This window comes from Pteropus medius, unplaced genomic scaffold, assembly GCF_902729225.1.
Source record: "Pteropus medius unplaced genomic scaffold, Ma_sr-lr_union100, whole genome shotgun sequence".
Lineage (NCBI taxonomy): Eukaryota > Metazoa > Chordata > Mammalia > Chiroptera > Pteropodidae > Pteropus > Pteropus medius.
In genome coordinates, this window is record NW_024350923.1 from 1,958,392 (window position 1) to 1,982,267 (window position 23,876).

Below are 23,876 nucleotides of genomic sequence, written 5' to 3' on the forward strand. Positions count from 1 at the left end.
AAGGACAAGGACACAGACGAGGCTGCAGATGCGGGGGGTGGGGGGCGGGGTCGCGGGTCCGGACACCGCGTGAAGCGGAAACCACACGCAGAGCTTGAGGGCGGGGGGCGCATCTTCGCGCTCGAGTCCCTGCAAAATGCTGGGGAAATGACACTGCTGATGGACACAGGATGACGGGGTGCCCCCCCGGCACCCCCGGTGCTGAGAGCGGCCAAGACGTGGTGGAGACGCTGCCTCGGGGAGCACTCCCCTCCGAGATCCGGGGTGCTCGGGACCCCTCACCGCACCCGCCGGGCATACGCACCTCTCGTCCACGTTGGCGGACCCGAGCACCAGCAGTCCGCCTCCAGCACCCCGAGACCAGAGGCTCAGCTGAGCGAATAGATAGGTGATGACCATGCGCAGCCGGGCCTGTCGGGGCACACGCGTGTGCTGAGACCATGGCCCCGACACAGCTCGACGGCAGCCTCTGGGGAACGGGAGCCCTCCCGTGTGCCCGGAGGCCGAGCCCGGCAGTCCCGCAGCCTGCTGCTTGGGCCAGCCCATCGCCATGGCGCCTGTGCGTGCTCCGTGGCTGCCGAGTCACAGACGGGAGGACCTGGAGCCGGGGGCCCAGAGAGTTCAGCGCTGAGACCGGGCTGCACGACCGGCTGGGAGAAACCTCGGCCCCTCACCCGCCACCACCGGTGTTTCTGGCGGTGGGGGAAAGGCCACCCACGTCGGCAGAGAGGGGACAGAGAGAGGGGGCCCGCCGAGCAGCTGGAGCCCACCCGGGGGGGGCCTTTTCCCTCCACCCGCCGACCAGCACCCTGCTGCCGTGTAGCTGCCCCGGGCACAGTGGGGTTAGAGCCCCTCGCCAAAGAGACAGAGGACACACGCACTCACACACACGCCTGTGCACACGCATGCCGCATTCTCACACCCACGTGCACACTCGCTCTGTACATGTGCACGTGTGCAGGCACACTCGTGCACTCACACACCTCACAATGCACACACTCATGCTCACAGCCTGACCTCACCCTCAGAAACTGTCACACTCACACACACCATCACGCTCACACGCACCTTCACCCGTGCACTCTACGGACACGGTCTTCCTCCCGCGCTCGTACACGCACGTGCACACACACCCACGTGTGTGCTGCCTCACACCCTCGTACTCCGGCATGCTCACACACGCATACGCACACCGCAGACCCCCAGCCTCGTCCGGGCGGCTGCCTGGGCAGTGTCCCTAATGAGGCACGCAGGCTGCTGAGCCCGGCGCTGCCGTCTCCGGGGTGCCCTGTGGCCCCCCACGTGGTGACGAGGACACAGCCGGGACGCACACCTGTACATTCTGCAGGGCCACGTTTTCTCTGCTGCTTCCTCCGTGAACCGCAAACAGGGGGCTTTTACCCGTCACCAGGCGGAAGATGCCCACCACGGCCTTCACGGCTGGGTCGATGTTGAGCCGCACGTGGTGGCTGGAGGAGGAGGGGCGTGTGTGCGTGTGCAAGCCGGGGAACACACGCGGCACACGATTACGCTTAGCCACAGGATGGGCACGGGTCCACCCCCTCTAGTTCTGGAACATTCGCGTCCCCCAAAAGGAGCCCTGGTCCCCACTAGCGGTCACTCCCGTCTCCTCTTCCGGCCCCAGATGACTAACCACTTTGTATGGCCACGGATGTGCCCGTCACAGAAATGGAGTCACATAACGTGTCCCTCTGTGACTGGCTTATTTCTCGCAGCACAATGTCCTCAAGGTCCACCCACACTGCAGCAGGCGTCAGAACACCCTCCCTTCCCAAGGCCAAAGAACGTCCACTCTGTGTGCCCGTCACCCATGGATGGACACTCGGGCTGCTGTGACATGGCACGCGCTCGTCAGTCTCAGTCCCTGCGTCCCCTTCCTTCGGGGGTTTGCCCAGAAGGGGGATGGCTGGGGGACAGCAAACGGGACAGGCAGCTCCTCATTTTCTTCTAAGAGGCAGAATAACGGGAACTCTCCGAATGGAACTCATTGTCCCCCTCTGGAGAGATGCCCTCTCTCCACCCTCCCCGGGAACAGGGGACCACTGGACGGAGAGGGCAGTGGGCGGGCCGTGCCACCAGCCCAGCCCCAAGGGCCGCTGGGCGGGCTCCCCTGGCCCCGGCAGCACCAGCCCCGGCCGCCTGGGCTGCAAGGAGGGGAGGGGGGAGGGGCGGCCATCGGACGCAGCTGGGAGTCGGGGTGCACTGACACGCAGGTTCCCTAGAATCTGGCTCAAAACAGGAGAGGAGAAACCCGCCGGCCCCTGGGGGTGCCCTTGACCACAGATGTGGCTGCAGCCCAATGCCAGGGACCAGGTCTACCTTCCAATCTGCTCGGCCAGCTCCCTGGCCCGGTCACTCGTCTCCTGGGAGGAGTTCTCGCTGGCCATGTAGCAGGTGGTCAGCAGGCGCCCGCAGAGCTCTCGGGGGTCCTGGGGGGTGTAGCTGACCTGGCTGGTGATGGCCCGGACGTCGGCCAGCACGTCCTGATCTGAAATCGGGGGGCAGATGCCACTGTGCGCGAGGGGCCTGCACAGCTCAGGCCCTCTCCGTCACCCCAGAGTCCTGTCAGACAAGCAGCATCACCCATTTGTATACGCTAAGGGGATGTTTAACGTCATAGCACGTAGTGGGGGGACACGGACCCGGGTTTGCCTGACCCCAAAGCCTGTGATCTTTCCACTGGGCCCTGCCGAGAACAGACAGCGACAGTGAGCCTCTGTGGCATCGAGGACGGCCGCGTGGGCCCAGACCCCGGGGAAGGGACCCTAACGGCCAGGGACTTGGGCATGACGTTACGGCATCTGAGCACGTCCCCAAAGCCTCCTCCACCCACGATGCGTGCGACCCGAGTTTTCCCCTGGGGCCTCCCTCGGACCACGGATGTCACCTACTTCCGTTCCTCACGGCCTCGCAGACCAGGTGGCACATGGAGTAGACGAGGCAGGCGGTGGCCGCGCTGTCTATGCCGCCACTCAGGGGCAGGAAAAAGCCCGCCTGGAACGGGGTGACCAGACGCAGGCGTGAGCAGACCTCGGAGAAGCAGCGTGCCCCATGCTCGGCCCGCTCCACCTGCAAACCTCGGCCGGGACCCACGACAAAGCACGCGGGCGTCCAAGCTCCCGCTGGGGAGGAAAAAGACACCTGTGCCCCCCCACTGTGGATTCTAGAGGGCGGACCTTTCACTGCGGAGAGCGGCCAAGGCTGGTTCTCCACGGTCCGTCACAGACAGGCACGGTGCCCAAACCAGCGGGAGGTGGCGTCCTGGGCCCGTGCCAGCAGGCAGGAGCCCACCAGGACTCAGAGGCAGAGCCAAAAGCCCCGTGCGCCCTTTGGCCCCTGGCTACGGCAGACCAAGCTCCCTACCGAGTCGCAGTGAAGACTTCTGGTTGTTTGCATTTAAAACCAAAATACCTAGCCCGCTGGAGACTCCATTGCTAACCAACTGGCGGAAGGAGCAGAGTGAGCCGGTGGCGCTGAAGACTTACCTGTTGGCTACGTCTTAAGAAATCCCAGAGCCAGCAAGCAGGTCCGAGGCTGGGGAACAACGGGAAGCGTTAGGTTTGGGGGCTGCTGTCCTGGTCTGCGGCTCACCTGGGGGCAGGTGCCAAGGTGGGGCAGGGCCAGCAGAGCCGCCAGCAGCCCCGGGCTCCCGTGACATGCCGGTGAATTAGCACATTTTAATCTCAAAACAGCCCTGGCAGGTCGGTACTGGCCCCGGCCCCATTCTGAAATGGGGAAACTGGGCCACAGAAAGGAAGGACCTTTGTGTCAAGGTCTCAGTGCAAGGAAGTGGCACCCGGTGGTGTGGCTGTGACGTCCTCGCCTGCAGCCCACAGCCCCAGTGACCGTGACCGCCTCCCAACCAGTGGCTGCCCCAGGCCGGTAGAGAACCACTCGCCGTGCTTGCTCCGTGCGGCCTCTGCCGGGCAGACTGCCCAGCGCAGGGTGGGGCCGGGTGGCCCCGCGTCCTCCTGCAGGAGGGCCGCCCACCTGATCTCCTCGCCGACGCTGTGGTACTTCCACTCCAGAGCCTCAGACGGCGGCTCCAGCACGTCCTCGTGGTGCGAGAGGGCGAAGTCCACCTTCACGCGGGGGTACGGGCTCACCCGGCTGGCCTGCTGGCGGAGAGTCACGATGCAATGACGTCCCCTCGGCACCCAAACCCTCACGGGGCCCCGACACGGACTGGAGAGCAGGAGGCTGTCAGCCGGCGGGACATGCACGGCAGGACAGTGGCAGGGGGCCCTTCGTTCCGCCCAGGACGCTGGGAGCCGACAGACGGACGGTCACAAGTGCTGGGCAGCCGTGGTGGCATCGAAACCCTCGCGTGCACGTCATGCGGGATTTGATGTGGGCAGTGCCTCATGAGACGAAGCAGGCCCGGCACGGGGCCCGGCGACCCCACGGGCAGGGGACACGTGGAAGTGGGGAGGTGCGTCAGCCCGCAGCCTGGGCCCACGCTCGTGACAGCCTTCTGCAAAGCGTGGATGGAACGTGGACGGAACGCGGAGACCACCCAAACGTCCGCGAGCAGATGAAAAGTATACCATTCGCGGAACGGTCTTTGGCCATAAAAACGGACGAGGCGCTGACGCCTGCCACCCATAGGTGGATCATGAAAACACTGTGCCAAGTGAAAGAAGCCAGACACAGGGACCACGCGCTGTGGGACGTTTCGTGTGAAACGTCCAGAACGGGCAGGGCAGAGACGGGCAGCGGCCCAGCGGTCGCCAGGCCTGGGGCAGGAAGGGGTGGCAGCCGCTGGTGCAGGGTTCTGTTCCAGCACGGAGCGGGGCGCCGGCTGCACGGGGTACGCGTGACGCACTGAAACCCCTGAACGATGCACCGAGCCCCGTGAGTCGTGGGCTGGAGGAGGGACAGCCCAGTCGAGCTGTCAGTGAACATTACAGAAAGCGTCTCCGGGGTCTGAGCAGCACCTACCGCCAGGTTGCGGGACGAAATCTCCGCCCTGTAGCTTCGCACGTCCTCCAGGTCCAGCGTGGCGGTGAGGACCTCCTGGAAGGGCGTTCCCAGAGAGGGCGTGAACTCCCGCTTCTCCCGCTCACGCCTGCCTCCCGAGGCCGGGACTGGGGACCTGTGGCCCCCTGGGGCACAGAGGGAGGGGAAGGCGGGCGGTGTCGACGACCCAAAGCCCTTCCCTTTTATTCACGGGACACAATTTTGCCACCAAACGTCAGCTGGGGTTTCTATTCTTAAAAAGACACACGGGAGCGAGAGCCCCTTTTCTGCCATGGGATCACGTGGAGACGGGATGCTGGAGCTGCTGCAGCCATCCTGTGACCGCGAGGCGAGGCCATGTGAGGATGATGCCCGCGCAGAGGAAGGCCCCGCTGGGGCTGGCAGAGGAGCAGCACGCAGCCCCGGCGACCCACGCCGGAGTCACGTGGGTGTGGGCTAAAAATTCAGAACCCTGGGGGTCTGACTCAGGGGGCCTGGGTGGCACCCGGCACCTGCGGGGGCCCCTGGTGCAGGCGAGCCCCGCCCACCTGCCAGTCCACGCCCCCCAGGTGCCTGCGGTGTAGACGTCCGGCCAATGTCCGGGCCAAGCCGGGCGGACTGCGCGGAAAGCACGGCTCAGGCGGGCGTGCCGCACACCGAGGCGCTCGTGCGCACCTGGCTTTCCCTTCCACCCCCTCCGCGTTCCCCGCGGCTAATACTGGACGACCGAGGCCTCTGGGGACACTGGGGACGCTGTCACTTGGGAAGCGGCGCCTGGTGGACGGTCAGGAGCGTTCCTGCTGCAGCGGAGCTGCCAAGCCCTCGCCTCCCCGGGGCAGGAAGACGCTGGGCGCCTTTCACGGTCGGCTTCGCTCGGCCGCTTCGACCCTGCGATTTGGTCTCCCAGCCACCTCCTGGCCGACAGCGGTGCCTGCAGGTGGTGTCGCAGACCGTCCCCCGTGCTCCCCGAGGAAGTGAGGCAGGCGGGGTGACGCCGGAGGGGCCCGGAGAACTCGGGTTGCTCCGTGCTCAAGCCCGCCCCCCGACACCGCGGCCCTTGGAAACATGTTCCTTCTGTGCCCCCCGCCCCTGTGAGCAGCACCCACAGCACTGTTCCCCCAAAACCGAGAGCCGAAGGCGGCTGGGTCTAAGGGCAGGATGGGGGCTGCGTGCGAGGGAGCACCGTCACCCTGGATGGACGGTCCGAGCCACCCAGGGCGACCCTTCCGCTCACGCCGACTTCTGGGCGAACCAGAGCCGCCCCGTTGCGTGTGCGCCACTGGACTCCACGTCCACTTTCTAGCTTCACGGAAACAAAAGTGGGAGCCGCACGATTCTCGATGAGCATGCTCGTTGGCTCACTCCCGAGGCGTGGCTTCGAGTCCCCAGTGCTGGCACCAGTCCAGCACGCCCGTCACGTGCTCCCAAGGGAAGGAGGGGTCCCCCGCCTCTCGTTACTGCAAGGCCGCCACCCCCACGGCGCCTGCCTGTTCGCTCGGCTCCCCAGTGCCACCTCGGGGTGACTGACTGCGTGTGGCGTGGGGCAGTGTGCAGGTGTGGCTGATCAACCACTGAGGCCCTCTGCCCGGCGTCACTGCCGTGTGCTGTGTGGGGACCAGCCCCCCAACGCCTCTGCCGCCCACCGGGTGAAGAGGAAGCGAACAGGCAGGACACCCCCCGGGGCCGCACCGCGCACCCTGGTCATGGTGGGAACGGAGAAGGGGCTCTTACCACGTCGCCCAGAGAGAACTGGGAGCCCTGGGCAAACACGCTGCCGTTCATGGCGATCATGGCACAGCCGTCGTAGTAGAGCCGGTCCCCGTCACAGCCCTTCTGATTGGCCAGCAGGTAAATCCCCCCGTTCTGGAAGACGCAGGGCCGGCGGCGGGTGTCCGGTGTGGTCCGTCACCTTCGCCTCCAGCGGCCCGAAGACAGGAGGCTCCGCCGGGCTGGCTCTGCAGTCCTCGGCCCCCGCCCCCACTCGGCCCTAGCTAGCGCCCCCACTGAACGAACGCACGCACACAGGGCCCAGACTGCGTGGAGCGATGGCGGATGCGCTTGGGTTCTGGGGGAACAGGTGTTACACAAACGTCTATTTCCCCCAATGGCCCTGAGAGGCAGCCTTGTCGTCTCCATCACGGGACACGCGGCAGAGCAGAAAACACAGACCCCGCGTGATGAAGCCGAGACCCATGGCCAGCTTAGCTGATGCCCCTGTCCGGCGCGTGGCCGACCAACACGGCCTCGCTGTGTCACGCTGCCCGAGAGGGGCAGACTCGTGGTGCTCCCCGCACCCTGCGTGACGCCGACAGGCAAGCGGCATGTCGTCATTCCCGGCTACTGCGTCACCTGTCCTGAGACAGTGCGATGCCACGTGCCCCGCGTCCCGCTCGAGAGCGGGGTGACAGCAGTGCTGCCCATGGGGTGGATGCGAGGGCTGACCGAGGTCAGGCAGGTGGGCCCCCGGGGAGCCGGTGCGTGCTGGTCGTGCACGAGCCATGTCTAGTAGCACCGAAGGGCCACCGTGCCGTGCCGTGCCCTGCGCTGGGCAGGGGGTGCTCTGAGTGTGCGAGACAGGGGTGCGCACGCATGTCCCAGCGTCCCAGCCCGACGCCTACCTTGGAGGTGGCCATGGTCACCAGATCCACCCTGGCGTGGGCTTTGCGCAGCACGTGGTGGCTGCCCGAGGCGTTGGTGAAGATCTCCACGCCGTCCAGGCCCATGTCGATGTGCGGGCTGCAGGCAGAAGTGGGTTGAGAGACTGCCGTGCTCCCCAACCCGCCCTTCCAGCCTCCCAAACCCTCGGGGTGTCTCCACGGCCCACAGCCTTGACTCCAGGACGTCTGCGAATCCCCGGGCCTCCTGAGAGGATGGGGCTCTGGGCGGGCTGACCTGTGGGGCATCCAGAGCTCCTCGCAGACCTCGCTCCCGATGCAGGTGTCCTGGGTGGCCAGCACGGCGTCTCCGAAAGGCACGGTTTCCTGCAGTCAGGAGGCGAGAGGGCGTGAGACCCTCAGCTGTCCCCGTCTGCGCTATGTACTGACCTAGGACCCCAGACGTCACTCAGAAGACGTTCATGAAGGCCACCGTCTTGCTTCGAGCCCTAGACGTGTCCCTCCTCGACTCAGAGCACTGCCAGCCCAGGTGGCCCAGTGGCAGCTGGCGTCCCCCTGCTGGCCATTCCTGTCTGTAGTCACACATTCGTCAGCTGGTAACTCACTGTGGCTGCGACAAACCGACTCAATCCCGGTGTTTCTGCTGGCGCAAATCGCCACCACCCTGTTTAATGAGATCAGCCCTCGTTTATCGAGGGCACTCAGGGCCGGATACGGCGCTCAGCACTTTCTCTGTGTCATCGATGCACCTGACGGTTTGACCAGGAGGATCCCACGCCTGTGTCGGAAACGACCCCAGGCTTACGAAGTTCCAGAAACCCGAGAAAAGTCACCCAGATCCTGTGTGGCAGGACAGGAAGCGGAACGCGGGTGTGTCCGTCACCAAGAGCCGCATCACACACCACGCGTGCTGGCAGCCTTTGGGGCAGGACCCAGCACCCCTAATCCAGTTGCTCGGGGCCAGTTCGTGCAACCTGTCCTCAGTCAGCGAGACCGAGCAGAACGCCTCGCTGCAGACTGTACCCCACGTGGGTTTAGTGGGTCCCCACCGCGGTGGGTTCGGGGTATAATGGGATCCTAGGGGAATGAAAGGGGCATGTCTCACGGTAAGAGGACTGCTGTACGCACGCTACACACACGCGCACACACGCGTGCACACTCACAGTACAAACTCACACACGTGCACATATTCACACACGTGCGCTCACACATGTGCACTCACAGTACAAACTCACATGTGCACTCACACATGTACACATATTCACACAGCGTGGATAACCACACACGTGAGCACACACACACGTGAGCACACACACGCACACACGTGCAGTCACACCCATATGTGCGCACACTCATAATGTGCACATGCACACACAAGCACACTGACACGTGTGCACATGTGCACATGCACAACACGTATGTGCACACACTCACATAGTATAAACTCACACGTGCACATACACATGCACACACCCACATGCGCACTCACACACGCACACATTCATACACGTGCGCACTCACACACGTACACATGTTCACACAGTGCACATAACCACACACATGTGAGCGTACACACATGTGAGCGTACACACATGCACACGTGCAGTCACAAACACAATGCGCACATACACACATGCACACTGATACATGCACACACACAATGCACACTCACACACATGCGCGCACACACATGCACACTCACATGTGTGCACACGCATGTGCATGCTCACACAGCACACACATACATGCACAGTCATGCACTGTGCTAAGTCATGATGATTTTTAAATGTGCTCGCGGCTGCAGTTGGCGGTCAGAACGCTCTAGGTCACCTGAGAGTGACCAGACCTGGCTGGGAGTCTCTTCCCCAGGTCTCGGCCGTGCCTCCGACTGCCCGTGAGAAAGGCCCTGGCCCACGCTGGCCCCCCGGAGAGCCTCTGAGGAACCGGGGCAGCTCTGCGACTTTAGTCTGGCTCCTGAACGGGGGTGACCTCAGCCCCACACCCCCAACGGCAGAGAAGACGACGGAGCCGGGCCTGGGGGGATCGGGGGAGGGCACCCCACCTCCTGAGGTCCAGGGCCGTCCCTGCCGACCTGACCCCCCCCGAGGTTCAGAGGCTCAGTGCATCCGCATGGCCCACCTGACCGCGATGATTACGGCTGCAGAGAATTTGGTGTGGTCAGCTGAATCGTGTCCCCCAAATTTGTATGTTGGAGCCCTGCCCCCCAAAATGTTAGAAGGTGGCTTTATTTGGGAATGGGGCCTTTAAAGAAACAATTAAGGTACAATGGGGCCACTGGGGTGGGCCCCAATCCACTGTGACTGTGTCCTCATAAGAGATGGGAACACGGACACACACAGGGGGACAACCACATGGGGACACAGGGAGGAGACGGCCGTCCACACGCCCAGGAGAGAGGCCTCGGAAGGAACCACCCACCTACACCTGGATCTCGGGCTCCAGCCCCTGAGACCAGGGACAGTGAGTGTCTGTGGTGTGAGCTGCCATCTGTGGAACTTTCTTGGGGGACTCTGAGCAAATTAACACACTTGGCAACCAGAGTGGAGGCACGGCAGGAGCCAGAGCAGTCGGGGGCCTCCCGAAACACCTGTGTGGGTCCCCGGCTCCTGGCCGCCCACAGGAAGTGGACGGGGCGGGGCCCAGCTGACCCACCCGGCAGCTTCCAGCAAGACGAGGACAAACGAGGCCCCAGACCGGGCTGCGCGGTCCAGCTCTGGGCCTGGCCAGTGGGTTCGAAGACGGGTCGCCAACGTTGGGGTTTCACAGAAGGCACAGGCAGCCACATAACGTCCTCCGTGAGTTTATAACAAGAAAGCCCCAGGCTTGGCTTCTTGGTTCCCCGAGGCCCTGGCCCCAGCAGGAAGCAGCCGGCTAGGGGGTGGCAGGAGACACTCCCCATGCTCCCCACGGCACGCCCGCCAGCTAAGCCGGAGAAGAGGGGCCCTGAACACCGTCTCGGGCTCCCGAGACCCCTCCCCACTTGGACAGAACCCCCTCTCTGTGTCGATCACTTCCACGAGCCACGGGGGTTCCGTCACTTTGACACCAAGGCTCCTGCCCACATGGTCCGCCACCAGCCTTGGAGGGTGGCCCGTGACTGAAAACCACGTTTCGTTCCCCGAGACTCACCTGCTTGGTCAGCTCCTGGATCATCCGAGGCAGGAAGTAGTCCTCTGTTTGCCTGCGAAGGGAACCGCGGAAGGAAACCACGTCATAAAAACGGAGCGTGGCGTCCAGATGTGACGACGCCAAACCGGGAGCTCCCCCTCCCCGTCCCGGCGTCCCCGCACTGTGAAGGACACGGCACGGGGACCACTGAAAAGACGGCACGTTTCCCCGTGCAGGAGTCGGTGGGGGGGCGGTTCCTGATCACGGTTTCCGAGTGACAGAGATCACTCTGCACTCACCCCACACACAGTCACACACCTGTGTCATCTCCGAAATACCCAACAACGTCCCAAGTTTTATAAGACGGACAGAAGAGGTGAGGACGCAACCTGAGGGCTAAGGCACCCCAAGGTGCTCCACTCAACGGCGGAACCGAGACGGTAGATGGTCCAGGGATTTGAGCTCGAACGGGCCATGGCGAGGGGACCCGTCGAGGCAGCAAACTAGCTCTTTTTCTTTCCTTTCTTGGACTTCGCAAGAGCTGCTGGGACGGACGATCTCTGTGGCTGTTTTTCTTAAGTAAACTTTAAGGCTGAGAAGTGCACAGGGCGACGCCGCCTCCCCTCACTCACGGCAGGGCCCGGACGAGCGGCCCCGCTGAGCCTGAGCGGCCTGGCCGCCCCACGTGGGGCGTCTGACGCCCCCACGGCGCCTTTGCTGGTGGTGACGCTGCTGCTTTTGTTGGCGTGATCTTTTTGAGGTTTATCCAAGTTCACGCCGGGCCCCTGGTCTTCCCGCACGGGGTGACGCTGGTGCACGTCCCCTGGCGCCTGGGGGGCAGACGGCGGCCAGCAGGGGGGCACCCCCGCTCACACCGTTGCTTCTACTAGCGGTGGGGTCGGGGTCCGAAGCGTGGCCTCCTCACGCTCTCCAGCTCTGGAACTTCCATCAACCCGGTGCGGCAGGAAGGGACTCCCCGCGATTCCACGTGGCAGGAAGGGACACCCCGCGATTCCATGCACGTCGTCCTGAGCTCAGACCATGGCGAGCCTTCCGCACGTTGATGGGATTTTTCTCCTGTGAAATGTGTCTTGCTGTTTCTTTCATTTTTCCCATTCAATATTTTTTTGGCTTTTTCTTACCGATTCGTGGTTCCTCATATGTCCTGAACAATAACTGTCATTCGACCCGTTTGCTCAGCATCTACCGCGAGGAACCGAGGAGACTACCAGCTAAGACGGACGCGGTGTGGACAGGGGCCAGGCGCTGTGCCCAGTGCTCTGATACGCGGGCCGACGACGTCCCCGACCCCACAGGACGGTGGCCGCAGTTATCCCCGAGGCGCAGAGAGGTTGGGTCGCTGTGTCGGCCTGATGCTGCTCAGCGGGCGGAGCCCGGGCGCACCCCTGCCCCCACGGGCACCTCAGTGCGTGGACCGGGCACGCCCGATCCCCAGGGGCCGCCACCGCGTCCTCCGCCCAGTGGCTGGCGGTGTGCGCTCTCCTGTGAGACACAAGTTTCTAAGGTCGACCTTGCCAACCCCTCACTTTATGATTTACGTTTTCTGCGTCTTGTTTACAGATTCCTTTCCTGCCCCAAGGTCAGGACGGTATCCTCTGGTACTGCCTTCTAGAAGATTTATACTCGGACTTTGCCCGTGTAAATGCCTGATCCTCCGGAAGGTGTTGGGGCCAGTGACTTAATACTCCCCCGCCTATGTGGGGGAGCCCCGGAAACACCTAGAAGGACGGGGCTCGGAGGGCTTCTGGGTGCGTGAGCACGTGGGGGTGTGGGGACAGCGTCGTACTTGGAGAGGGCGTGGGGAGGGAGCCCCCAGCCCTGCCCCACACTGTGCCCCGTGTGTCTCTTCCCTCAGGCTGGCCCTCAGCTCCGTCCTCTTAAAACGAACTGGTGATCTAGCGAGCATGTTTCTCTGAGCTCTGTGAGCCCCTCCGACAAATCAGCCGAACCTGAGGGCTGGGGCTGTGGGAACCTCCAGTCAACGGCCAGTAGGTCAGAAGCACAGGTGACAACTGGACTTGCGATTGGTGTCAGATGTCTTAGGGGAGACAGTCTTGGGAGACTGAGCCCTTAACCTGTTGGGGTCTGATGCTGTCTCAGAACTGAGTTAACTGCTCAGCAGTGTTACAATCGTAGAAAGTACTGGAAGCTGCGTTCCAGCGAAGGAGCAACTGACGAGAGATGGGCAGTGGATGCGGGAGCTGATCGAAGCCAGGGGAGAGGGACGAGGTCCCGGAGAGGCATGACGGAAGGGGTGCCGCTGCGCAGCAGGCCCGGGGAGCAGGGGGCGGGCGGAACCGTCTGCTGACAGCAGGCGCCCAGGGTGAGTGGGTCCAGACAGCGGAGGTGGAGGGTGACGGGGACAGCGCAGCTGGTTGGCCCTGGGGAGGGCAACCGGGCGAACCAGGCCGACTCAGAACACGGCCTGCAGCTCAGCGGAAACCCGTAACACCGGGCCATGGCTAACCCGGAGAACTCTGGGTGTCCTCACCAGGAGCACGAGGTGCAGAGTCTGAAGGTGAGGGCTGCGGGTGTGCTGAGCCGCGTTCCCCCAGAGCAGGAAGTCACGACGTGGCACTATGCGCACATTCCTTAGAAACACGGGGCCGAGACCCAGCGGTTACGGGGAGAAAGACACAGTGGAAAATGGACGGCCACCGGGAGTGGGGCTCGGGGACGGGGCAGAGCGAGACGGGCGTGGTTTTGTCACCCAGCCTGTGGAACAACGTAAGACTTTTAAACTGTGTTGTCACGAAAAAGGCAAACTCTTTGTGCCAGGTGTATATAAAGGAACAAACCACTGGCCGGATCTCAAAAGCATCACGTAAAGCAAAGGTGACCAGTGACAAAAGAATGCACGCCGTGTGACTCCGTGTGGGTGAAGCGCAGGCAGGACACGCCGCACCTCGGGGCAGGAGGTCGACTGGAGCGGGGCAGGACGCGGGAGGGACACGTCCCCAGCTCCTTCGGGGCGGGGCTGGCACAAACACGCACAACGTAAAGCACCTGAACGTGCACGTTGGGTTGTGCGTTGTCACAATCTGCTAAGAAAAAAACTTTTCCAGTAAACATTACTCGATATATCAGTCTTAAATTTTAAAGTGTAAAGAGAATTTTAGCCATCTTGTTACTCGAAATATCATTCCCATCATCTTCGAAGTGTTCGGAGCCGAGAGATGAGTGTTTTAACATGTTTTTTTAAAAACTAGCATAATACTGGCACCTAAATTTGGAAGAGAGCAAAATCCAGGCTTGTTTGGAGTTTGTTCTAGACACGTAAAGATTACTCCACATTCATCTCGATCTACGCTAAGGAGACACATCATAAATGCAACATCGATTCCCCGTAATTTAAAACCCCAGCGTAAAAACGAGAGATGGATATAAATCTGAAACTAAATGCAGAAGCAGAAAGCGCTTTGGGAGCAAAATCGAGAAAAAGACAAAAACGCGGGTTATCAAAGACGTTCGTTCTAGGAACGATCTAGAACACAGTTCCAGAAACGCCGGCCCACAAAAGCGGTTAAAAAAATGAACTGAGAGGTGTAAATGTTGGAAAGAAGTCACATTAGTTGTATAGTATATCGAGCTGAGGCGAAAACTAAGAAAATCTACCGAATAACTGCTAGACACAGGAAGAGAAGGTAGCAAGGCGGCCCATTACGACAGCGACGCACAGAATTCCAGTTTCCCTACGTAAAAATACGAACCATTAAAAACATAAAGATCCCACTGACCACAGCAGCAGCAAGGGCAGGAGCGAGCACAGTAGGGATGCGGGGCGGGGTGGTTTTGCCCCCAGGGGATGTGTGGTCGCGTCTGGAGACGTTTGTGGTTGTCACAAACGGACGTGTCCGTTAGCTGGAGGCCCGGGTTGCGTTAGACGCATCTGTGCACGTCCAGCGCAGCCCACGACAAGAACGACCCAGCCCCAGAGCAACAGGGCTGGAGGCGGGGAACCCGGATCCATAGCGTCATCCCAGACGTGACGTGACAGGTGATCGGGACGGGTGACTGGCAGTTCCCCGCGGCCTGTGACTGGCTGGAGGGAATTTAACCGGCAGCGGCGAAGCGGCCATATCTAAATGACAGGCTCCAGGGGCAGGGACTTTGCCCCGAATTCTGTGTGTCTCCCCCACGACCGGGACCGAGGCTACGTCTGGGAAGATGCGGAACAAACAGCCAAGGAGCGGTCACATGAACACCCCAGGGAAGGTCACGGTCGTGCTGACGGGGACGGGGACTCACCGGCTCCTGGACCACGGCGTGAACCAGCGCAGCTCCTGGTAGTTGCCTTCATTTGCCAAGGCCATCTTGGGTCTGATGAGCAAGATCTTCCTATGGGCAGGGGGGCAAGAGTGTCCCTGAGGTGGACACGGCCAGTGGACAGGAAGCAGCCCACATGTCCGTCTGCCCGACAGTGGACGATGACAGAGCAGCTGAGACCTGGCAGGTGTGCGCTCCGCGGGTCTGCGAGGGGGATGTCACGAGGCCACCCTCCCTCGACTGACCTCTCGGCCACAGGGCCGCGTGTTCCTAAACCCCACCCTTGGCCTCTCTCTCTCTAAGCCTACGGGTGCCCGTGTCCGTGGCGGCAGGGACCGGCAGGAGCAGGGGCACCATGTCGCCTGCCAGGTGCACCAGCCACCACTAAGGACTGGGCGTTGCCAGAAGCAGCCCCTCAAGGGCCATGTCACAAGGGCCAGCACGGGCGCCCACAGCCCCCAGGGCCTGGGAGGGACGCAGGGCCACTGTGTCCCCGGTGGCCACCTACCTGTTGAGGAACAGCACCCTGCAGTTGTAGCGGACGTCTCGATGCATCACGGGCCTGCCGGGAGAGGGGACGCACGCGTCTGTCACGACACGTCCTGGGGTCCCTCGCGAGAACCAGCAGGCTGCTCTGCCACCGCCTCAGATTGCAGGTAAAAACGAGCGAGGAGCTCCCGTGTGGCCGTCACGACATGGGGTCTCCTCGGCCGAGTGCAGAGCCGTCCCGCTCAGGGCTGCTCCCCGCTTCCAGACCTCCCAGGGGCCACATCCGTCCCTGTGCTCACATCCTGCTGCGGGGTCACCTCTCCGTCCCCTACTGGCCCTGTGCACAGCCCCCGTGCCTTGCCAATTCTCCCCCGGAGCCCTGTCCCCACAGAGCCCCTTCTAGAATGCTGGCTGCGGGGCAGATCTGTTCATCCTCAGGGCAGACCCTGTGCTCCACGTCCCCTCTCTAGCCACCCGACACCGACCCCCTCTGCATGGAAAGGCCAGGTGGCTGAGGCCGGCCCAGGGGGACCGCGTGGGCACCCAGCGCTAGCGCAGTGGGCACCAGGGAGACAGGGGGCGCCTTACAAGAGGACGGTGGGACGGGCTGCCGGCTGAAAATGGGTGGGGCTGGTACATAAATGCCAGCGATGCGCAGAGGAAATAAGGCGAGTGTTGACAGCGTGGGCCCCTGAGTCGGGTGGCGGGGTCTCCAACGCCGCCTGGCGCCGACTCACGCTGACCTCCACTTTGCCCTCGGTGGGGAGTCCAGGGCAGGATGCAGCCGGGGCAGCCCCTCCCCCGCCCCGTCCCTATCCCTCCTCTGAGCCGAAACCAAACATGCTTGTGTTCGTGTTTGTACAAAACGTGTGACAAGCACGTGGTGAACATTTTAAATAAAACAGATCTGCAGTTTTATTGAAATTGCTGATTGATCACTGGAGGAAGCCTCTCGAACACTATCCACCCACCCACCTACCTACCTACACCTACAGAACTCAACCCACGCGTGCCTACACCGTATCACCTCACACCTGTGACAGCCACACCCAGGCGCCTAAACCACGAACCGCTGCTGGGAAGCTGCACCCGTACGTCTGCACCTAGGAAACACACTCCCCTGGGATTGCCCGGTCGGCAGGTGGACATGGAGTGATGTGCAGCCACCCCAGCCTGACCACTGAGTGCAGCAGGTGCCGTACGTGTGACAGGGTGGACGCGGGGCTCCCGCTTGTGCAAAGCGTGTTTGCACGTGCGTGGGCGCTCTTGGAAGACCATACGAAGACTGCCTCCAAGAGCCGCCTCCACTGGAAGGGGATGAGGCGTCTGTGGGGCTGGGGGGGGACCAAACCCCCTTTTCTGCAGGGGGCCTCGTGCATCCTCTGCGATGTGCAGATTTCACACCCCGGAAGTCAGATGCTGCAGGACGCGCCACGTCCTCAGACCACCCCCCTCCCTTGCACAGCCTGCCTGTTCGCTGCTCGCCTTGGCACTTACATCCCCACGTCGCAGATGATGTCCTGAGTGACCGGAGACGCCAGGAGGGCAGCCAGGACTTGCAGGGAGTGCAGGAGGGTGTCTGACTCGTGGTAATGGTCCCAACAGCCATAGCCGCTGCAGAGGTGGGGAGCAGAGGGTGAGCCCGGGGTACGGCGGGAGCCAGTCGAGCCGGCCGTGCCCGGGTACCACCCAGGCCCTGGGATCTCCCGAACGCCTCCCATGAGATTCCGCGTGCGGCCGGAGTTAGGGTCGCTACGAAAATGATGCATTTCGTCGGAAACGAAGACACCGGGCCCCTGTCCCTTTCTCCTGGTGTTAAGTTGCTATGACACATTCTTTCTTGTGTCAAGAAGCGTCTGTCTGCCTGTGGATTATTTTAAGTGTCAATGTGGCCAAAAGCACCCTGATCTACAGAAAAACATTCCTCAGGCAGGGAGAGCATTAACGGCCTGAAAACACCACTCGCCCAGCTTGTGGCGGGCCGAACGGGGTCCCCCAGAAGCCACGTCCCTGTCCTAGCCGCAGAACTGGTGAGAATGACCTCGTGTGGAAAAAGGGTCTTTCCAGATGTAATTAAATCAAGGGTCTGGAGATGAGATGACCTTGGGTGACGTGGGCAGGTGCTAAATGCAGTGTCAGGCGTCCTCGTAAGACACAGAGGACACGCGGGGAGGAGCGGGAGGCAGCGAAGACCCAGCAGGGGCCACAAGGCACGGAACCGCGAGCCGGAAGCCGAGAGGCTGCACGGCCCTGCCCTGCGACACCCCGATATTGGTCTCTGGGTTGTGGAACTTGGTCACGGCGCCCCGGAAAATGACCGCAACGCGCCAGGATGCCAGCAAATGTGAAGACCGGGTTGCTGCGTGACAAAACGCAGACTTTTTGTCGACTAATTCTGATTCTTCAGAAAGCTTTCCTTTCTACCACGCAGCCTGCGGGGCACGTTGCAGACGCGGATAAACGGCAGGCACGAAGGCAACGCCGAAGCCGGCATCCGCCACCGCCTGCCGGGTGCCGGCTCTGAGGCGGAAAAGCCCGCGTCTCAGGTAAAAACGGGGTCAAGGAGGTGCCCCGTGAGGGGGAGACCTGGGGTGTTCCTTCCTCTCCAATGGACCCCTGCTTTGTGGGTTCTCGCTCTCTGGCAGCTCCCAGGTGCGTCTTCTGGGGGGCGGGGAGCTGGACTGACGCGGGGACAGGAAGACGCTGTGTCTGGGGAGCGACCCGGCCCCTCTCCTGCCTGTTCCTCTCTGTAGGTTGCTGGAAATAATTAATGGGATCCCAGCTCGGTGGGGCCCTCGGCCCTGCCCGATGTGAATATACCATCCGGGGACCCTCGAGTTAAAATTTCCTCCTTTTAAGATGACCCGTCCAGATTCGGGGGAGGGGCGAGAAGAAGAACAGGACGAAGAAAGGGGTGAGCCCCAACCTCTAAGCGCCTCCGGACGGCGACTATGCGAGGGGGACCGGGCTGTGGGCTACAAGCCCTCCAGGGGGAAGGAGCAGACGGAAGGCAGGGATGAAGCCCGAGCTCGGGGGCAGAGGTCGTGAAGCCTCCAGCCCTGGGCGCCAGGGTCCCCAGGCCCTGCCGGTCGGGACGAAGTAAATGAGGGTGTCAACGGAGCCACAAGCGGAGAAGGCAGGGCCCGCTTACAGAGTCCAGGAAGGCGCCTTCCGAGGCCCGGGGTTCGAGGGAGGCACGGGGCCGCTGGCCGGCACCCACAGTCACAAAGGAACCGACCGCAGCCCGTGAGAGGCTTGGCGTGGCAACCAATCGGTCAGTTTTGAACAAGGGATGAGAAAGAAATCAGGGAATCAGCGCCCGGGCACCCCAAAAAGGCAGAGCTGAAGTGAGCGCTGTGCTGGCTTAGCTTACGGAGAGGCACCGAGACCGACCCCGAAACCCGCTGGTGGCCGCGTGATGGCCTGGGGCGGGCGGTGGTTCCAGAGAAGCTGCCCGCTTTTCTCAGCGCCCCCTCCGGCCCCCGCAGTCGGCCCACAGAGGACTCTCGGGCACCTGGCCTCGCAGGGCCTGCTGCTGTTCAGGGGTTTCCGCGGTCTCCTCCGTGGGCTGCCACCCTGCTGTCCCCAAAGGGCCGCGGGACTGACGCACACCTCCCTGCCCGCCCTGGGCTGTCTGCACGCGCGGCTCTCACCATATCTCCAGTTCCGGTCCAAGTCTGTATTTCGCTCCCTTCTGTTTGGCAATCTCAATGCCTGCAGTACCGAGAGGGAGAGAGGGCGGGGCCAGTTCAGCACCCGGGACGAGCTCGAAGGCAGATAAGACGAGCTCGAAGGCAGATAAGACGTTCGATGCGCTCTGTGTGATAAAAACCACACCAGACAAAGCTCTCCACGGGGCTGCCGAGGACGGCATCACCCTGTTCACACCTGCGGGAGGCGGGAGCCGGGCAGGGCCTGACCCTTGGCGCCACGGCAGAGGTCACGCCCTGGCAGCAGGCGGCAGGCGCCATCAGCCTCTGGGGCTGGGCAGCAGCTCCCGGGTACAGTCTGGAGGAGGAGGCCGGCTGCGGGGAGACACCTCCGCCGCCCCAGAATGCCTCTCTTCACCCCAACGAGATTCGCTCGGAGCTCTGGTGAGCCGCAGGCAGGATGATATTGAAAAAAATAAAACAGATGAAGTGCCAAGGCACCTGGCTGATAAGATGTCCTCAGGGGAACTATTCTGCTTATGTGGCTCTCGCCGGCCCTCCTGCAGTGAGCAGCTGAGCACAGGTGGGGTGGCCACACCTGCGGGGCTGGGAGGGCAGCCCCGCCTTAGGGGTAGGAAGGAATGGTGCATACGCTCACTCTCAGACGTGAGCCGGTGCCAGCAGCGACTGCATGGCGCTCCCACAATGCACCCAGGTCTCTAAGCTTGCGGGCTCACCCTCATCCCAGGTCACTCCTCTCGGCCAGCCTCTCCCAGTGCCCGACCCCCGGGAAGGTTCTCAGGTAACCGAGACCACCACTGTGGGGTGCCTCACCACGTCCTCACCGGTGGCTAGGCCACCCTCTCCCCTTGAACACTTCTGAGGAAGGGCAGCTCGGCTCTAGCTAGGACACATGAGACCCCAGAGGTATCTGAGGACAGGGACACCCCAACCTTCCCGACTCCACCTCCACAGCCCGCTCTCTTACCCAGCGTGCACGGCAAGTGACCCCGGGCACTGTAACCATTCGGAAGAAGGCGGCCTGGGCACTCACACGGGCGTGGCCGGTATCTATTATCTGTCCCAACGCCCCCAGCTGCGAGTTTCTCCAAGGCCAAGCCCTGCGTTTGCTGCAAGCGTGCCAGGCCGGCCAGAGGCGACCTTTGCCCCGCCCCCCCGCCCCCTCGCTGTCCCGGACTCACTCTTTAAAATCCTTTGCAAATTCCCCTCGAAGTCCAGGGCCCACTGGTTTCAGCGCGCGCAGGTGGCATGCAGTCCGCTTTCCGGCCCATCCTGACTACAGCGGGAGGCCTGTGGGAACCGTGGTCTTCCGGTTCGCGCCGGAGGAGTGGACAACAGAGCAGCCGCGACCGGGCCCCGCCGCCCTCTCCCCCGCCCCTCGTCACTTCTTCCCCGCCCATCCTCGCCCTATCCCGCCCGTCCGCTGCCTAGTCCCGCCCCTCTCCCCGCCCCGCTGCCTCGCCCCGCCCTAGCCCCGCCCCGCTGGCGTAGCGCAGGGCGCGCCTGCGCAGTGAGTGAGGCAGCGACTGCCGGGGGTTAAGGCCGAGCCGCAGAAAATGAGCAAGTGCTCAGAGTGTGAGGGGCAAGTTATTTGAAAAAAGGAAGTCTGTTTGAAGGGCCTCCCACTGGCCACATAGGAGACAATTTGAGTATCCAAAAGATAATGACTTTTAAAAAAAGTTAATGACAGTTCAGGATCATAGCTCAATGAGTTAAAAAAAAAAAATCTGTTAGTCCACACTGACAAAAAACTACATTAAATAGGAGAGGGGAATTCTCTACAGAAAAACGTCAACTAATAAGTGTTGCAGGAATGATGAAATTGGAAAATCACGCTTTCGCACCAAGGCGTCAGCGATTCAGGCTACAGTCATTAGACGCTAGATGACCGGGCAAACGGTTGTTTGTTTGGAGCAGCATATCTAGTCTCGAAGTGTCACTCGGCGATTACTTACTAGTCAGGAAAGGAGAGATGGAGATTTCTGGAAGAAAGCACCTGATCCACACGATCAAACTCACTGTCAGCAATGGGACATCGTCTCAGGCCTCATATGATGCATGAAGACAGGACATCACCTATGTAGCATATTATCCCGCCTCAAAACGCACGACCTAAGTGACGAGTGAGGGAAACGGCCACACCCAAATTGAGAGATACGCTGCAAAAAGCTCTCTAAAACTGTCACGCCATGGAAGCCCGACAAGCTACAATGAAGCGAGACACCAAGGCTGTGTCCGCGCCGTCCCTTTCGAGGCTAAGGAGTCATGACAACCAAATGCCCAGTGTGGTTTCCCGACTGGATTCTGGATTTTTCAAAAGAGCAAGAAAGGACATTCCTGGGATAACTGGGGACACTGAATCTAGACAATATATTAGGTAATAGCATTGAATTGGTGTGACATTTCCAGAGTGTGGTCATTTTATTTGAGTAACACAGGTGACCGTTCTTGTTTTTAGGAAATGGATACTGAATTATTTAGGAGGGAGATATCACCTGTAGCTAATTAATGGTTCAGGGCAAAAATGGAGGGTGGGACACACACACACACACACACACACACACACACACACACACACATTAGGGAGAGAAAAGTTGACAGCTGTCGAATCTAGGTATGTGGAGGTCACTTTACTATATATTCGACTGATTTGTATGTTTGATATTTTTCAAAAAACTGCAGGAAAAATAAATGTCTCTGTGAAGAACACAGACCTGTGCCAACCAGATACCTCTGCCAGTCAGCCTGATGCCCCAGGTGTAGGGTGCGGGGTCGCTGCCCGGCCCAAGGTCATGCCCTTGCAAGAGCCGCCCCTGTCCAATGACTGATGGAGGCAGGAGCAGATCGTTTGGACTTTCGTGCCCAGTGGGACGACCTCGAGGGGCACTCTCGTCACCGAGAGCTCCTCGTGCGCGTGACGAGTGTCCGCCCCCGCAGGGCTGGCGCGGGGCGGTCCCTCGACCGTCAATCTCGCGCCCCGCCGCCGCCGAGTGGTACGCGCGGTGGCCCGGAGTCAGCTCAGAAGGTGGGGCGAGGCGCTGCGGCCAATCGCGGGGCGCAGGGACCCCAACCCGTGCAGAGCCCGCCTCCGATTGGTCTTCCACCCCGATACGTTAGCAGGGGGCGCGGCTACGACTGGCCCCACTACCTGGTGCTGCTGCGAGCAGAGCGGAGCGCGCAGGTGAGGTTCGTGCTGGCGGGGTGGGGGGCTCCTGCGGCGGTCAGGCCTGGGATCGCACGAGCGGGGGACAGTGCGCAGGCGAGGCGGGGATGCGCGGTCAGGTGGGCGAGGCGTGCGTGCGCGCCTGTGAGATCCGGGCCGGGGCCGCGGCCGCGCGCTGGTTTGGAGAAGCCGGAGGCGCGCGGGCGCCGGCCGGCCACCCCGAGACGGACCTGCGCGCACGCCCTGCCTCCCGGGGGTTCCGGGGCTCCTCTGGGGGAGCCGTGGCGGGGCGGAGCCGGGCGAGTGCTTCCTGGGCCGGCCCGGCTCGCTCCTTCCTCGGGCGCCCCACGCGAGCGGACGCGGTTTTCTGTTTGAGGACCTAACGGAGCGGCTGCGGGCTCGCCGAGCACCTGGATGCAGGTGGAGAGCCGCCGAACTGCTCTGCTAGGAAGGGGTTCCTTAGGGCGGGGTCCCCGCCGGGAGTTGTGCGGGCCGAGCCCACAAAAGGCTCCCCTCCGTTTTCAGCCATCCCTCCTTCCCTGCTCTTAAAATAATGATGCGTTGCCTCTTTCCTGGGCATTGTATAATTTTATTAAGTGGGGTTTTAAGGTACAGGAGAGAGGAAATGAAATGTTTTTCTTAAAGGCGATGTGCAAGACCTCCCGTCATTTGCTGGGGTTTCCTGTGTGTCCCGCATTGTGCTTAGCGCTTTGAGGCTAATTCTCAGAATAATCCACCCGTTAGGCATCATCCTCATTTTACAGGTGAGGACATTGGAGTTCCCGAGAGGTGATGTGACCGGTGGAGTCACATGTTAGAGGGTGGCAGAGCCAAGCCTCAAACCCACAACTCTGGTGACATTGCTTCAGTGTGGGGGAGCAGCGCCTGTGTTTAGGGGGGCTGGGAGTCGGGGGCAGAACCCCATCCGGACATTCCCACCCTCCGAACCCCCACGCTGCTGGTCAGCGTTGACCAGAGAGCAGGAATTCCACCCTGCCTGCCTGGTTTCTTTTGCCTAAAAGTTTGTGCCTCTCAACTGACTTTCTGCCCAGAGTTGAGGAAGGAGCTGGGTGGTCTGCCCTCAGATGCACCTGGCACCCAGCGCTCTGGTCTTAGTGCGGGGTGCCTGCCCCCCCATGCCCACCCGAGCTGTTCCTGCAGCTACTTAGATGAGGAAGCAGGAGCCAAGGCCCACGGCGCGCCAGGCCGGGTGCCCAGATTTAAGACACGACGCGTGGGGGCTGCACGGTGGAGCGGGAGGGGCCCTTTTGTCCCCTCTTGGTGGAGCAGAAAACGCCCTCTTTCTGAGCACGACTTGGCGAATCCTCTTTTAATAGAATTTTGAGGAGTCCTGCTCATTCTGTGGCGAGGGAGTTGAGAAGCTGGGGGGCCGCCGGGGAAGCCAGGTGTTCAAAGGTCGCCGGGAGGTCGGGAGGGGAAGCCTAGGGGGCTGGAGTCCTTCCAACCGCAGGACGCTTTTCCACCGAAAAACGAGAACGGTTTGCAGGTGAACCTCGGAACCATCCAAGCACAATTCGATCC

The 23,876-nt window shown here is 61.8% G+C and overlaps 2 protein-coding genes across 4 annotated transcripts in view; both read right to left on the bottom strand.

Moving 5' to 3' along the window:
* Positions 1–20,442, bottom strand: part of LOC120584700 (glutamine-dependent NAD(+) synthetase) — a 30,664-nt gene extending 10,222 nt beyond the window's left edge. The window contains exons 1-16 of one of the 3 annotated variants that reach the window (XM_039840575.1): positions 20,353–20,442; positions 19,154–19,214; positions 16,998–17,114; positions 15,520–15,573; positions 14,994–15,083; positions 10,746–10,797; positions 7,873–7,961; positions 7,599–7,716; positions 6,712–6,843; positions 4,963–5,037; positions 4,012–4,136; positions 3,507–3,555; positions 2,913–3,015; positions 2,341–2,509; positions 1,334–1,469; positions 305–411 (exon numbers count right to left, since the gene is read on the bottom strand). In XM_039840575.1, the coding sequence (XP_039696509.1) occupies positions 305–411; positions 1,334–1,469; positions 2,341–2,509; positions 2,913–3,015; positions 3,507–3,555; positions 4,012–4,136; positions 4,963–5,037; positions 6,712–6,843; positions 7,599–7,716; positions 7,873–7,961; positions 10,746–10,797; positions 14,994–15,083; positions 15,520–15,573; positions 16,998–16,999 (1,301 nt within the window). In that variant the 5' untranslated portion in view covers positions 17,000–17,114; positions 19,154–19,214; positions 20,353–20,442. The remainder of the gene's footprint in view (positions 1–304; positions 412–1,333; positions 1,470–2,340; positions 2,510–2,912; positions 3,016–3,506; positions 3,556–4,011; positions 4,137–4,962; positions 5,038–6,711; positions 6,844–7,598; positions 7,717–7,872; positions 7,962–10,745; positions 10,798–14,993; positions 15,084–15,519; positions 15,574–16,997; positions 17,115–19,153; positions 19,215–20,352) is intronic. The other 2 variants (XM_039840576.1, XM_039840577.1) reach the window with 2 other exon arrangements.
* A 3,057-nt stretch (positions 20,443–23,499) lies between these two features.
* The window catches only part of LOC120584633 (glutamine-dependent NAD(+) synthetase-like), a 5,298-nt gene continuing 4,921 nt past the window's right edge, over positions 23,500–23,876 (bottom strand). The window contains exon 5 of the mRNA XM_039840391.1: positions 23,500–23,575. Coding sequence (XP_039696325.1) covers positions 23,500–23,575 — 76 coding nt within the window. The remainder of the gene's footprint in view (positions 23,576–23,876) is intronic.